The 14,352-nt window shown below is 48.7% G+C and overlaps 1 protein-coding gene across 2 annotated transcripts in view; it reads right to left on the reverse strand.

The window, feature by feature from the left end:
* Positions 1-14,352, reverse strand: part of NR1I2 (nuclear receptor subfamily 1 group I member 2) — a 95,181-nt gene that overhangs the window by 19,093 nt on the left and 61,736 nt on the right. For both annotated transcript variants that reach the window (XM_068270970.1, XM_068270971.1), the window contains exon 3: positions 1,114-1,244. In XM_068270970.1, coding sequence (XP_068127071.1) covers positions 1,114-1,244 — 131 coding nt within the window. The remainder of the gene's footprint in view (positions 1-1,113; positions 1,245-14,352) is intronic.

Raw genomic sequence — 14,352 nt, forward strand, 5'->3', positions numbered from 1 at the left:
AGTACGCTCCTAGTGACATCAGCGGGATTGAGGACACGACAACACAGGCACAGTGGTTTTCTGACTTCAAAGTCGGAAATTCCAGAAGTGAACCAGAGGCGGGGCCGGAGCATCGGTGAGTGGCTGCGCGGGGCGCAGGATGTGTGCGGGGGACCGTTAGAAGCCCCGGGTAAGTTCAACTCATTTTCCCCCGACCCCTACAGTATCCCTTTAAAGGGCAACTGTAGCGAGAAGGATATGGAGGCTGCGATGTTTATTTACTTTTAAAGAGTAACTGTCAGGCTGCAGAAGCTAATTTAAACCTCTATTCTCCTGTGTTAAACAGTTTAGAAGGAAGCCCAAAAGCAATTAGTGAAGATAAAAATCTCAGTTACCTTTGATGTGTGCTTATCAGCAAGGCTGTTATTCTTAAGAAGACGCAAGCCGCATACCATACTGCAAAGCATTCTGGGGCTCTCCCCTCGGCTGCTAATGAGACGTTACAGCAGCTTGTAATCGAGTAGCACTGATAAATCTCGGGCAGAGTACACTGCAGGAGTCAGCTATTGTTACTAGCCACATGGCTCATTAATATTCACTGCACACTGTGTTATTCAAGTACAAGCTTATCTGTGATCAGGAAGCAGGCAGGACATGACGACACATTTGACAGAAAAACATGGAACCTGCCATGAGCTGTCAGGAGCATCATTCTCTGCAAATACTATATACAAATTCTGTGAAATCCAAACGTGGACAGTGAAATGCATATGTAATGTAAGTACAGCCAATCTTTAGCTACTGATATATGTGTTTATTTTCTCTGAGACCTTATACCTAACAGCTCCTCTTTAAGCAATACCAGTTGCCTGGCTATTCTGCTGATCCTCTGCCTCTGTTTTTAGCCAGAGCCCCTGAACAAGCATGCAGCAGATCAGGCGTTTCTGACATAATTTCAAGCTAATTAACGGACTTACACTTCAGTTTGAATTTCAAGAAAATTTGGGGTGTTCTAAAATGTCTGACCAGTGCAGCCCATTTGCGCATGTTTTCTATGGCCTGTGTTAGCACGCCCATAGTTCACAGTGGACACGCCCCTAAAAGATAAAGCCACACCTCATCCCACCAACTCACGCTCTTTCTTCATCCCGATGTCCAGGCACTTTTTCAGACGGCAGGCCTGGCAGTGGCGTCGGTTGCTCCGGTTGATGACGCAGGAGTTCTGGAAAGGGCAGCTGAGGCGTAAATTCCTTTTCATAGCTCGCCTGCAAGAGATCACATGACCCGGGTCACATGGGAGGGGCATACATAGTCTGGCGACAAAGAGCTAAACCCTATGTCTGTAATAAGGGATACCCCCGACTATAAGCAGAAAGAGGAGATACTCCCTGGGGGACTCTGACGCATAACCCCAGACTGAGATTATTAGATTGGATTGTGAGCTCCTCTAAGGACATGGTAGTGCAACAGCTCTGGGGTTCTCTGTTCCTTAGGACTGAGTTCCCGTTTTTCTGTTGAGGTAAGAAACCTCGTTTTTATCACATTTTAATTTTCACCTAGTACCTACATCCTGGGCGCCTCCCCACAACACCTATCCTCTGAGGACAGTCAGTGACATGACTATGTACTCTGTAATGTGCTGCAGAAGGTGTCAGTGCTATATAAATACATAATAATAATATGGTAGGACATTAGACTATGACTATGGTAGGATTAGAGTGTGAGCTCCTCTGAGGACAGTCAGTGACATGACTATGTACTCTATAATGTGCTGCAGAAGATGTCAGTGCTATATAAATACATAATAATAATATGGTAGGACATTAGACTATGACTATGGTAGGATTAGAGTGTGAGCTCCTCTGAGGACAGTCAGTGACATGACTATGTACTCTGTAAAGTGCTGCAGAAGAGGTCAGTGCTATATAAATACATAATAATAATATGGTGTCACAGGAGCCCCACTGGCCGTGAACATGCAAAACCGTCCGATCCGATTCTAGCACACAGATTGAGAGCTATGGACGCAATCTGCGTAGAATTGGCGGAGTTTGAGCGTCACGACGCAGTAGGGAGCCTGTGAGGTTACGAAAATACACTTTTACTCCAACCCAGGGGTAGATTCGCCACCATCTCTGTTTTCTATCAGCCCAGAGATAACTGCTAACTGGCTATAGACCTGTGAAACAAACAACCGGTTAAAACTGTGCAATTCCTATCTATCTATCAAAACAGTAGCGTCCCTTCGGAAGTTTAGGTCTCGTCTGTGTATACTGAATAGAAGGTTTTACTGAGAGGTAAAGACCTTTTAAAAAGCCTTTATTTGTTACAATATAAATAATTAATATATACAGACAATCGTGAACAATTAAACGATGAGAGACAGTGATAACACAGTACATAAAAGAAAAAGGGATAAAAAGAACGAATACTTATGATTCTGTGGAAAGTCCGTTCGGGAAAAGACAAAGTTCCTTTGTTGCAGTTAGTTCGCAATATGGCCGAACCACATGGCCGTTGCTCCGCCTGCAAGATGGCCACTGCTATTTCCCCAAGCAGTGGCAGTCTTTTCGGTATGATGGAAAGTGGGGGAATTGGCTGGGGGTCCTCATGCAATCAGTTTTGAGCACTGACATTTCTGGGCGGAGTCTCAAGCTCAGCCCAGGGGCGTGTCAGGCAGTGAGTTCTCAGGGGAGGAACTTCCAGCCATCCACAAAATATGTCCAATTTCATACCCCGCCGGGGTTTTGTCGCACATGCAAACCGATTTCATATTCAGATTGGGCTGAGAATACACGTTCATAGGACATCAAACTTGCAATATTTGGGGCGCACGGGGACCCCATTATTCATATCTCAGCCCCTGCTCGGGTTACCTGGCTATGTCTAGTATCACCATATTCTACAGAATTAGGGAAACAAAATTATGTAATTTTCATATTCCTCCCATGGATGGTATTTGCAAAATGTGACAAAGTTATCAACACCATGCATTCCATACTCAGTTTAGTCGGTGCCGTCAAGACTGGGAGGAATGTAGGTGTCAATAGACCTCATGCTGTGCTAGCTTCCCCTGTTGAATAGACTCTGTTGGTATTTCAGCTCTGCCCAATTAGCACATTAGTGTCACCAGAGCTTTTCCGGGAGCCTTAACAGGATTTCTTGCTAAACCAGGTTGCTTTAGCCATATGCTAACGCAGGCCCATTCAGCCCTCATGGCAAAAGGGGGGGGGGGGGGGGGAAGGCAGGAAGGAAAAACTTCTATTTTAAAATAAAGAATGTCAGTTTTCCGATCACGGTTGCGATCGGACAATCGGCCGCGAATCCTCGGACGACTGGGCGTCGCCCGGCGTCACACCTCCCCCTTCCCGAGCTCTGCTCAGGGAGGTGTCAACAGGACGCCTTCCGTAGCAGCTATTGGCGCTGTTGGGTCGGGTTCCCCCTGACACCGCGACAGCCCATCAGCGTTCTGGTGTCGGCTGCCTGCTTTGTGTTGGATCGTAAAGTCGTACTGCTGCAATGACAGGCTCCACCGTAGGAGCTTGCCGTTGGTTCCAGCAGTACGGTTTAGCCAACTCAGGGGATTGTGATCAGTGACGATCGTGAAGGAGCGGCCGTACAGATACGACTGCAGTTTCTGTAGGGCCCACACGATCGCCAGGCACTCCTTTTCAGTTGTGGAGTAGGCTACCTCTCGGGGCAGGAGCTTCCGGCTCAGGTAGAGGATAGGGTGTTCATCCCCCTTTCCATCCACCTGGCTGAGGACTGCGCCGAGACCGTAGTCAGAGGCATCGGTTTGCACCACAAACCGACGACTGAAGTCTGGGGCCTGAAGCACAGGGGCGCTTGCGAGGGCCTGCTTCAAGGCCTGGAAGGCATTCTCGCAAGCGGGGGTCCAGCTAACAACCTTGGGGTGCTTCTTGCTAGTGGCATCGGTCAGGGGCTTCGCCAGTGTACTATAGGCGGGAACAAATTTCCTATAGTAGCCGGCGGTCCCCAGGAACGCCTGGACCTGCTTTTTCGTGATAGGTCGAGGCCATGCCAGGATGGCGTCCACCTTTCCCGTGTCAGGTTTCAGGGTGTTACCCCCCACCCGGTGACCTAAGTACTGCACCTCGGTCATGCCAATCTGACACTTACTCGGTTTAACCGTCAGATTGGCCATGGCCAGCCTCTCTAGTACCTGGGACAGGTGTTTGAGGTGTTCTTCCCAGGTGGGGCTGAACACCGCAATGTCATCCAGATACGCTACAGCGAACCCTTGCATTCCCTCTAGCAGGTCGTTCACGGCCCGCTGAAACGTGGCAGGGGCGTTCTTCATCCCAAAGGGCATCATCGTGAACTCGAAGAGGCCGAAAGGGGTGATGAAGGCCGACTTTTGCCTCGCGTCAGGTGCAAGTGGTATCTGCCAATACCCCCGGCTCAGATCCATGATTGATAGGTACCTGGCTGATGCCAGTGTATCTAGCAGCTCATCAATGCGAGGCATGGGGTAGGCGTCTGTAGTGGTGATGGCGTTCAGTTTCCTGTAGTCTACGCAGAACCGAGTTGTCTGGTCCTTCTTGGGGACCAGGACAACAGGGGCTGCCCAGGCACTACTGGACTTTTGAACCACCCCTAACTCCAGCATCTCCCTCACCTCCTTCTGCATGTCCGCCTGTACCTCGGGAGAGACACGGTAAGCGGACTGCCTGATGGGGGGATGGGTACCTGTATCTACCCCATGCACCGCCATACTGGTCCGCCCCGGGATACCGGAGAAGGTGTGCTGGTACTGGCCCAGCACCTTCTGTAACTGCTCTTGCTGGGCTGAGGCGAGCTGTGGATTGACGTTTAGGTCGCCGTCCACATCTCGTACGTCAGCCAGCAGGTCTAACAGGGGGTCTGCCTCTCCCTGCTCTAACCGGCTGCACACTGGCAGCGCATACTGGGTCCTGTCATGGTGGGCCTTCAGCATGTTTACATGAAAGCTCTTCTGCTTCCTGCCCCCCATGCTCACTAGATACGTCAGAGGGTTTAACCGCTGCACTACAGTAAAAGGCCCCTCCCAGGCTGCTTGCAGCTTGTTCTGCCTCACGGGAAGAAGGGCATATACCTTGTCACCCACATCAAATGACCGCTCTCCAGCCAGCTGGCCCGTGGCATATGCAGTTAGTGGCTGAAGGCTACCATCCCTGTGGTCAGAGGAGGGGGAGGAGGCCGGAACCTCTTCCACCTGCTCTGAGCCCAGGTTCTGAGCAGCGCGGCTGCGTGTTACTGCCAGTACAGGTACACCTTCAGACTGGCACATACTGGCATTACTCACACCCTGGCTGCATGCATGAATTACAGTGACAGGTACAACAACATTTTCATCACAAACAATCGGTATATCAAACACAGGTACCTGTGACACAGGTACTATTGGACTCGGTACCCCTGGACTGGGCACATTCAACCCACCTCCCCCCTGTTCTTGCCCCTTGGTGCAAAGTACCTTAGTGTGGGCGGAGAGTCCGTCTCCCTCCTGGCAGTCTGAGGGGCTTGGGGCAGGTTCATAATAGGACACAAGCTTGCCCAGGTCGGTCCCCAACAAAACTGGGACCGGCAGTTGGTCCAGGACCCCAACAACCTTCTCTTGAACCCCCACCCCCCAATCGATGGACACCCGAGCCTGGGGAATGCGAGAAAGAGTGCCCCCCACTCCAGTGAGGGTAAGGTATTTGTCAGGGAGGATATTTTCCGTCGGGACCAGGTGCGCACGCACCAGGGTGACATCCGCTCCAGTGTCGCGGAAACCGGTAACAAGCTGGTCGTTCACTGTAACCAGCTGGTGGTTGCTCGTAGCGGAGTGGATCCCTCTCCCACCTGCGAACATGACGTTGTTGGGTGCTCCCGGCTGGGGTGCGCTGGCTGGCGGCAGTTGCCGTGGGCGAGGTGTAGGTGGTGCAGGAGCTGGCGCTGTCTGCCTCCGCTCCGGGCAGTTAAACTTCATGTGTCCGGGCTTGCGGCAAAAGTGACAGGTGATGCCCTCTGTTACTGCAGGCCTGGACGCAGCAGCTGCGCTGGATGGCCTCTGGGGCGCACGGCTCACAGAGGTAGGAGAGTCTGCAAAATTGTGGGACTGACCTCCTCTCCAGCTAGATGGGGCAGTCCTGCGGGTCTCCGGCACCCTGGTCGTTGCAAAGGTCTCAGCGAGGTCTGCAGCGACCGTCGCTGACGCCGGTCGGCGCTCCAGCACAAACTGGCGTACGTCAGCCGGGCAAATGTTCAGAAACTGCTCCAGGACGATTAAGTCCTCCAGGACACCGTAAGACCCTTTAGTGAGGCCTAGCGTCCACTGGCGGAGTGTGGTGAGCAGACTGCTGACCACATCTTGATAAGAATCAGTAGATTTTTTCTGCCAGGACCTGAACCTTTTCCGGTAGGCTTCTGGCGTCAGCTGGTACTTAGTGATTATAGCCTCCTTTATAGCGGTATAATCATTGTCCTTTTCCACAGGCAACTCTGAGAAAGCATCAAGCGCTTTGTAGCGCAGCAAGGGTGTCAGATGTCTGGCCCACTGGTCTTGGGACAGACGATACTGACGGCAGGCCTTTTCAAAAGACCTCAAAAACAAGTCAATGTCAGTGTCTTTTTCGATAATAGCAAATTTAAATTTTGCACTTACTGGAGCGGCAGTCCCTTCAGCAGGGAGGCTGGGCGTTGAACTCCGGCTGGCTTGCTGCACTTTCGCCATGTTCAGCTCATGCTGTCGTCTCTCCCGCGCCTCTGCAGATTGGCGTTCCTCTCGCTTTTGCTCCGCCATGTACTGCAGGTACTTGTCCACATCAGTTTCCATCAGCTTTTGCAATGCCTGCTGCATTACTGGATCAACATAACTGGACAGTCCAGTACTGGCCGGTTCCAGGCGAGTACTTTCAGGGGTTCTGGGGTCGGGGATCACACTGACAGCCTCCTGCGTATCTGTTGCCGCATTGCCCGCGGGTTGCTCAACCTCGGTACGCACAGGATCTTCAGTCTCTGGTTCCCCTCGACTTGCGTTAGATGAGCCGGTGTCCTCCACAGTGGACACCTCCAGCGTCCGCAGATTCTGGCTATCCCATCGGTACAAGTCCGTTATCAGGTCCTGCTGTTTCTTGCCGCGGATGTCCATGCCTCTCGCCTCGCACAGACTCTGCAGGTCGGATAGGACCATGACCTTGTAATTCCCGGACATTTCCATGCCAAATAAAAGAAAACTTAGGGGAGGGGTACTGGTTACACAGTCTCTCTGTATATATGAAAAATATATTGCACTCAGTCACTACCAACGAATTAGTTCGTTTCTCGATAGGGCTAATTCGATAGCCCTACCTGAGATACTATCAGCACACACAGATCCCACCACTGCCACCACTGTCACAGGAGCCCCACTGGCCGTGAACACGCAAAACCGTCCGATCCGATTCTAGCACACAGATTGAGAGCTATGGACGCAATCTGCGTAGAATTGGCGGAGCTTGAGCGTCACGACGCAGTAGGGAGCCTGTGAGGTTACGAAAATACACTTTTACTCCAACCCAGGGGTAGATTCGCCACCATCTCTGTTTTCTATCAGCCCAGAGATAACTGCTAACTGGCTATAGACCTGTGAAACAAACAACCGGTTAAAACTGTGCAATTCCTATCTATCTATCAAAACAGTAGCGTCCCTTCGGAAGTTTAGGTCTCGTCTGTGTATACTGAATAGAAGGTTTTACTGAGAGGTAAAGACCTTTTAAAAAGCCTTTATTTGTTACAATATAAATAATTAATATATACAGACAATCGTGAACAATTAAACGATGAGAGACAGTGATAACACAGTACATAAAAGAAAAAGGGATAAAAAGAACGAATACTTATGATTCTGTGGAAAGTCCGTTCGGGAAAAGACAAAGTTCCTTTGTTGCAGTTAGTTCGCAATATGGCCGAACCACATGGCCGTTGCTCCGCCTGCAAGATGGCCACTGCTATTTCCCCAAGCAGTGGCAGTCTTTTCGGTATGATGGAAAGTGGGGGAATTGGCTGGGGGTCCTCATGCAATCAGTTTTGAGCACTGACATTTCTGGGCGGAGTCTCAAGCTCAGCCCAGGGGCGTGTCAGGCAGTGAGTTCTCAGGGGAGGAACTTCCAGCCATCCACAAAATATGTCCAATTTCATACCCCGCCGGGGTTTTGTCGCACATGCAAACCGATTTCATATTCAGATTGGGCTGAGAATACACGTTCATAGGACATCAAACTTGCAATATATGGGGCGCACGGGGACCCCATTATTCATATCTCAGCCCCTGCTCGGGTTACCTGGCTATGTCTAGTATCACCATATTCTACAGAATTAGGGAAACAAAATTATGTAATTTTCATATTCCTCCCATGGATGGTATTTGCAAAATGTGACAAAGTTATCAACACCATGCATTCCATACTCAGTTTAGTCGGTGCCGTCAAGACTGGGAGGAATGTAGGTGTCAATAGACCTCATGCTGTGCTAGCTTCCCCTGTTGAATAGACTCTGTTGGTATTTCAGCTCTGCCCAATTAGCACATTAGTGTCACCAGAGCTTTTCCGGGAGCCTTAACAGGATTTCTTGCTAAACCAGGTTGCTTTAGCCATATGCTAACGCAGGCCCATTCAGCCCTCATGGCAAAAGGGGGGGGGGGGGAAGGCAGGAAGGAAAAACTTCTATTTTAAAATAAAGAATGTCAGTTTTCCGATCACGGTTGCGATCGGACAATCGGCCGCGAATCCTCGGACGACTGGGCGTCGCCCGGCGTCACATATGGTAGGACATTAGACTATGACTATGGTAGGATTAGAGTGTGAGCTCCTCTGAGGACAGTCAGTGACATGACTATGTACTCTGTAATGTGCTGCAGAAGATGTCAGTGCTATATAAATACATAATTATAATATGGTAGGACATTAGACTATGACTATGGTAGGATTAGATTGTGAGCTCCTCTGAGGACAGTCAGTGACATGACTATGTACTCTGTACAGTGCTGCAGAAGATGTCAGTGCTATATAAATACATAATAATAATATGGTGGGACATTAGACTATGACTATGGTAGGATTAGAGTGTGGGCTCCTCTGAGGACAGTCAGTGACATGACTATGTACTCTATAATGTGCTGCAGAAGATGTCAGTGCTATATAAATACATAATAATAATATGGTAGGACATTAGACTATGACTATGGTAGGATTAGAGTGTGAGCTCCTCTGAGGACAGTCAGTGACATGACTATGTACTCTGTAAAGTTCTGCAGAAGATGTCAGTGCTATATAAATACATAATAATAATATGGTAGGACATTAGACTATGACTATGGTAGGATTAGATTGTGAGCTCCTCTGAGGACAGTCAGTGACATGACTATGTACTCTGTACAGTGCTGCAGAAGATGTCAGTGCTATATAAATACATAATAATAATATGGTGGGACATTACACTATGACTATGGTAGGATTAGAGTGTGAGCTCCTCTGGGGACAGTCAGTGACAGGATTATGTACTCTGTAATGTGCTGCAGAAGATGTCAGTGCTATATAAATACACAATAATAATAATATGGTAGGACATTAGACTATGACTATGGTAGGATTAGAGTGTGAGCTCCTCTGAGGACAGTCAGTGACATGACTATGTACTCTGTAAAGTTCTGCAGAAGATGTCAGTGCTATATAAATACATAATAATAATATGGGAGGACATTACACTATGACTATGGTAGGATTAGAGTGTGAGCTCCTCTGAGGACAGTCAGTGACATGACTATGTACTCTGTAATGTGCTTCAGAAGATGTCAGTGCTATATAAATATAAAATAATATGGTAGGACATTAGACTATGACTGTGGTAGGATTGGATTGTGAGCTCCTCTGAGGACAGTCAGTGACATGACTATGTACTCTGTAAAGTTCTGCAGAAGATGTCAGTGCTATATAAATACATAATAATAATATGGGAGGACATTACACTATGACTATGGTAGGATTAGAGTGTGAGCCCCTCTGAGGTCAGTCAGTGGCATGACTATGTACTCTGTAATGTGCTGCAGAAGATGTCAGTGCTATATAAATACATAATAATAATATGGTAGGACATTAGACTGACTATGGTAGGATTATATTGTGAGCTCCTCTGAGGACAGTCAGTGACATGACTATGTACTCTGTAATATGCTGCAGAAGATGTCAGTGCTATATAAATACATAATAATAATATGGTAGGACATTAAACTATGACTATGGTAGGATTAGAGTGTGAGCTCCTCTGATGACAGCAGGGCTGTGGAGTCGGTCCAAAAATCCACCGACTCCGACTCCTCAGTTTAGGATTCCACCGACTCCGACTCCACGACTCCGACTCCTCTAATTTGCATATTACAATTTTGTTGATTAAAAGTATGTAACATGAAATTCGTCTCTTAACTGCCAACGCTTAGGAATTTTACAAGACAACTGAAGTGAGAAGGATATGTAGACTACTATATTTATTCCCTTTAGACTAAAACTAGTCCTTGGTAAGAGTACTTGTAAAAGGTACAAACCGGAACAAAGACCATCTATCAGGCCCTAGGCAATGTAAGTGTGGGTACATGTAAGAATGATGTGCAGGTACTCTGCAGGGGAATGAGGAGATTGTAAACAGACAACACCTCTGTGTTCAATGTGCACAGCATTCTCAGTGGATTCCCTGCAGCTCTGTGGGGAGTGCATATGTAGAGTATAGTACTACTGTGTAACAAAGTAAACCTGAGACAGATGAAATTAAAGTTTTATACATACCTGGGGCTTCCTCCAGCCCCCTTCAGGATAATCAGTCCCTCGTTGTCCTCCTTCGCCACCTGGATCTTCTGCTATGAGTCCAGGTACTTGAGCCAGTCAGGCGTAGTGCGCATGCACACACTCCGCCGCCAGGAGCATACTACACCTGTGCAGCACTATTGCACAGGTGCAGAATGTTCCTGGCTGTGGGAGCGGCATGCGGCCGGACAGCGCTGACTGGCTGAATTACCGGGACTCATAGCAGAAGATCCGGGTGGTGAAGGACAGCGAGAGACTGATTAGCCTGAAGGGGGCTGGAGGAAGCCCCAGGTATGTATAAAACTTTACTTTTCATCCGTCTCAGGTACCCTTTAATTTGTAGTCACCAAACCAAATTTTAACAACATATCAAATTATTTGATTTCATCAGCAAAGGGAGTGCATACATTTGCATAAATCAGCATCAATGCAGAATTATTTCCATCTCGTTGACCATCTCTATTAGTGACACAGCTACACATCAGGCTTTATTCTTACAGCATAGATGTTATTTAGTATATATAAGAGATTCCTGTGTACACATCATATATACAGTCACAATCTGATATGTATATCTGACCTTAAAAATACGGGGACTGCTTTATTGAAGCAGCACAAGTAACTAATTTTGATTGGTTTATTTCATTTTTGTGGGCTATTACTGTATATATACTGTATATATACATTATTTTTAATGACTATTATCTGAGAAATAGAACATTTTATCATATTTTCTATTTTAATTACAGTTACAAATTCATTAGGAGTCGGAGTCAGTGCATTTTTTCCCGACTCCGACTCCAGGCACCCAAAATTGCCCGACTCCACGACTCCGACTCCACAGCCCTGGATGACAGTCAGTGACATGACTATGTACTCTGTAATGTGCTGCAGGAGATGTCAGTGCTATATAAATACATAATAATAATAATAATAATATGGTAGGACATTAGACTATGACTATGGTAGGATTAGATTGTGATCTCTGAGGACAGTTAGTGACATGACTATGTACTCTGTACAGTGCTGCAGAAGATGTCAGTGCTATATAAATACATAATAATAATAATAATAATAATATTATAGGACATTAGACTATGACTGTGGTAGGATTAGCGTGTGAGCTCCTCTGAGGACAGTCAGTGACATGACTATGTACTCTGTAATGTGCTGCAGAAGAGGTCAGTGCTATATAAATACATAATTATAATATGGTAGGACATTAGACTATGACTATGGTAGGATTAGATTGTGAGCTCCTTTGAGGGCAGTCAGTGACATGACTATGTACTATATGTACTACATAAATACATATTATAATAATATGTACTAGCCAACCCGCGTCGTAGCATACGCCGCATCTATCTATCTAATAGAGTGCGTGCCTGAACCTTGAAGCAAGAAGAAGTAGGCATTCCATGAGAAAATGTATGCGTGCTCAAACACCAAGTTTAACCCTAGCAAGTCTGGCTTTGCAAATCCGGCCTAATTGGCTATTCATGAGGCAATGCTCATGCAAATATGCATTTGCTTTCGCATGCAGGGTCAAAAAACCAATACTGCAAAGTGCTCTCTCGCTGCCTGGGAACCACAGCGGCACCCCGGAGTGGGAGGCTGGGTGGCGCAGCCGCCCCCCCCCCCCCCCACAAGCGTGGCCAGCGCTGGGGAGAGCCGTCCGCACCCACCTCCTAATATTAAAAACAGCCACTTACCTTAACGTCCGTTGGGTTCTGCTACATGCGCATCAATTTTCTCATGGAAAGCATTTTTGTGCAGTTTGTATCCTTTGGAGGCAGGTGGTGGATGGCTTGCTCCGGTGGTGTGAACCCTGGAGTGAGTGCGCCTGTCCTCCCCCCCCCCCCTCTGGAGTGCTGCATGTGAGCCAGCCCTGAGCTCTAAAGCTCGGGGTGACCCATGCTTCTCTCCTTTCTCATGTGGTGCCCCCAAATTAATGCGCATGTAGCAGAACGCAATAGACGTTAAGGTAAGTGCCTGTTTTTAATATTGGGAGGTGGGTGCAGACGGCTCTCCCCGGCGCTGGCCACACTTGGGGGGGGGGGGTCGTCCACGCCACCCAGCCTCCCCCTCCGGGGTGCCGCTGTGTTTTCCAGGCAGTGAGAGAGCCTGGGACCCTGCGGTCCCCCCAGTTGTATAAAAAGGGGGCATTGGGAATCCTCCCCATGGCGCTCCTGGAGGCCTGGAGCACACCAAAAACTGCTAGCAGATCCGCAAAATGCTAGCAGATTTTTAAACGCTTTTTCTTATTTTTCTGTAGCATTTCACCTAGCATTTTGCGGTTTTGTAAAGCGTTTTTGGTGTAGTAGATTTCATATATTGTTACAGTAAAGCTGTTACTGAACAGCTTCTGTAACAAAAACGCCTGCAAAACCGCTCTGAACTGCCGTTTTTCAGAGCGGTTTGCGTTTTTCCTATACTTTACATTGGAGGCAGAAACGCCTCCGCAATCCAAAAAATGCCTCACCTCGGGAGTATGCGTTTCAGCAAAACGCCTCCCGCTCTGGTGTGCACCAGCCCATTGAAATACATTACCCAAGCGTATCCGCAGCCGCAAGTGGATCGTAAAATGCTGCCGAACCGCTCTGGTGTGCACTAAGCCGGATAGTGCTAATGTAGCATGTAGCAGGGTGACTGCTTTGTGGTATTGGTTTGTGCATGCATTTGCATGAGCATTGCCTCATGAATAGCCAATTAGGCCAGATTTGCAAATGTCAGACTTGCTAGGGTAAGGCCTTTTTTCCATGGACTGTGAATAGGCAGTGCAATGGCTCTCAAACTCTCACAACTGCTCGCTGCTGCCTGGTAACTGCTCGCTGCTGCCTGGTAACTGCTCGCTGCTGCCTGGTAACTGCTCGCTGCTGCCTGGTAACTGCTCGCTGCTGCCTGGTAACTGCTCGCTGCTGCCTGGTAACTGCTCGCTGCTGCCTGGTAACTGCTCGCTGCTGCCTGGTAACTGCTCGCTGCTGCCTGGTAACTGCTCGCTGCTGCCTGGTAACTGCTCGCTGCTGCCTGGTAACTGCTCGCTGCTGCCTGGTAACTGCTCGCTGCTGCCTGGTAACTGCTCGCTGCTGCCTGGTAACTGCTCGCTGCTGCCTGGTAACTGCTCGCTGCTGCCTGGTAACTGCTCGCTGCTGCCTGGTAACTGCTCGCTGCTGCCTGGTAACTGCTCGCTGCTGCCTGGTAACTGCTCGCTGCTGCCTGGTAACTGCTCGCTGCTGCCTGGTAACTGCTCGCTGCTGCCTGGTAACTGCTCGCTGCTGCCTGGTAACTGCTCGCTGCTGCCTGGTAACTGCTCGCTGCTGCCTGGTAACTGCTCGCTGCTGCCTGGTAACTGCTCGCTGCTGCCTGGTAACTGCTCGCTGCTGCCTGGTAACTGCTCGCTGCTGCCTGGTAACTGCTCGCTGCTGCCTGGTAACTGCTCGCTGCTGCCTGGTAACTGCTCGCTGCTGCCTGGTAACTGCTCGCTGCTGCCTGGTAACTGCTCGCTGCTGCCTGGTAACTGCTCGCTGCTGCCTGGTAACTGCTCGCTGCTGCCTGG

Source organism: Hyperolius riggenbachi, chromosome 2 (assembly GCF_040937935.1).
Source record: "Hyperolius riggenbachi isolate aHypRig1 chromosome 2, aHypRig1.pri, whole genome shotgun sequence".
Classification (NCBI taxonomy): domain Eukaryota; kingdom Metazoa; phylum Chordata; class Amphibia; order Anura; family Hyperoliidae; genus Hyperolius; species Hyperolius riggenbachi.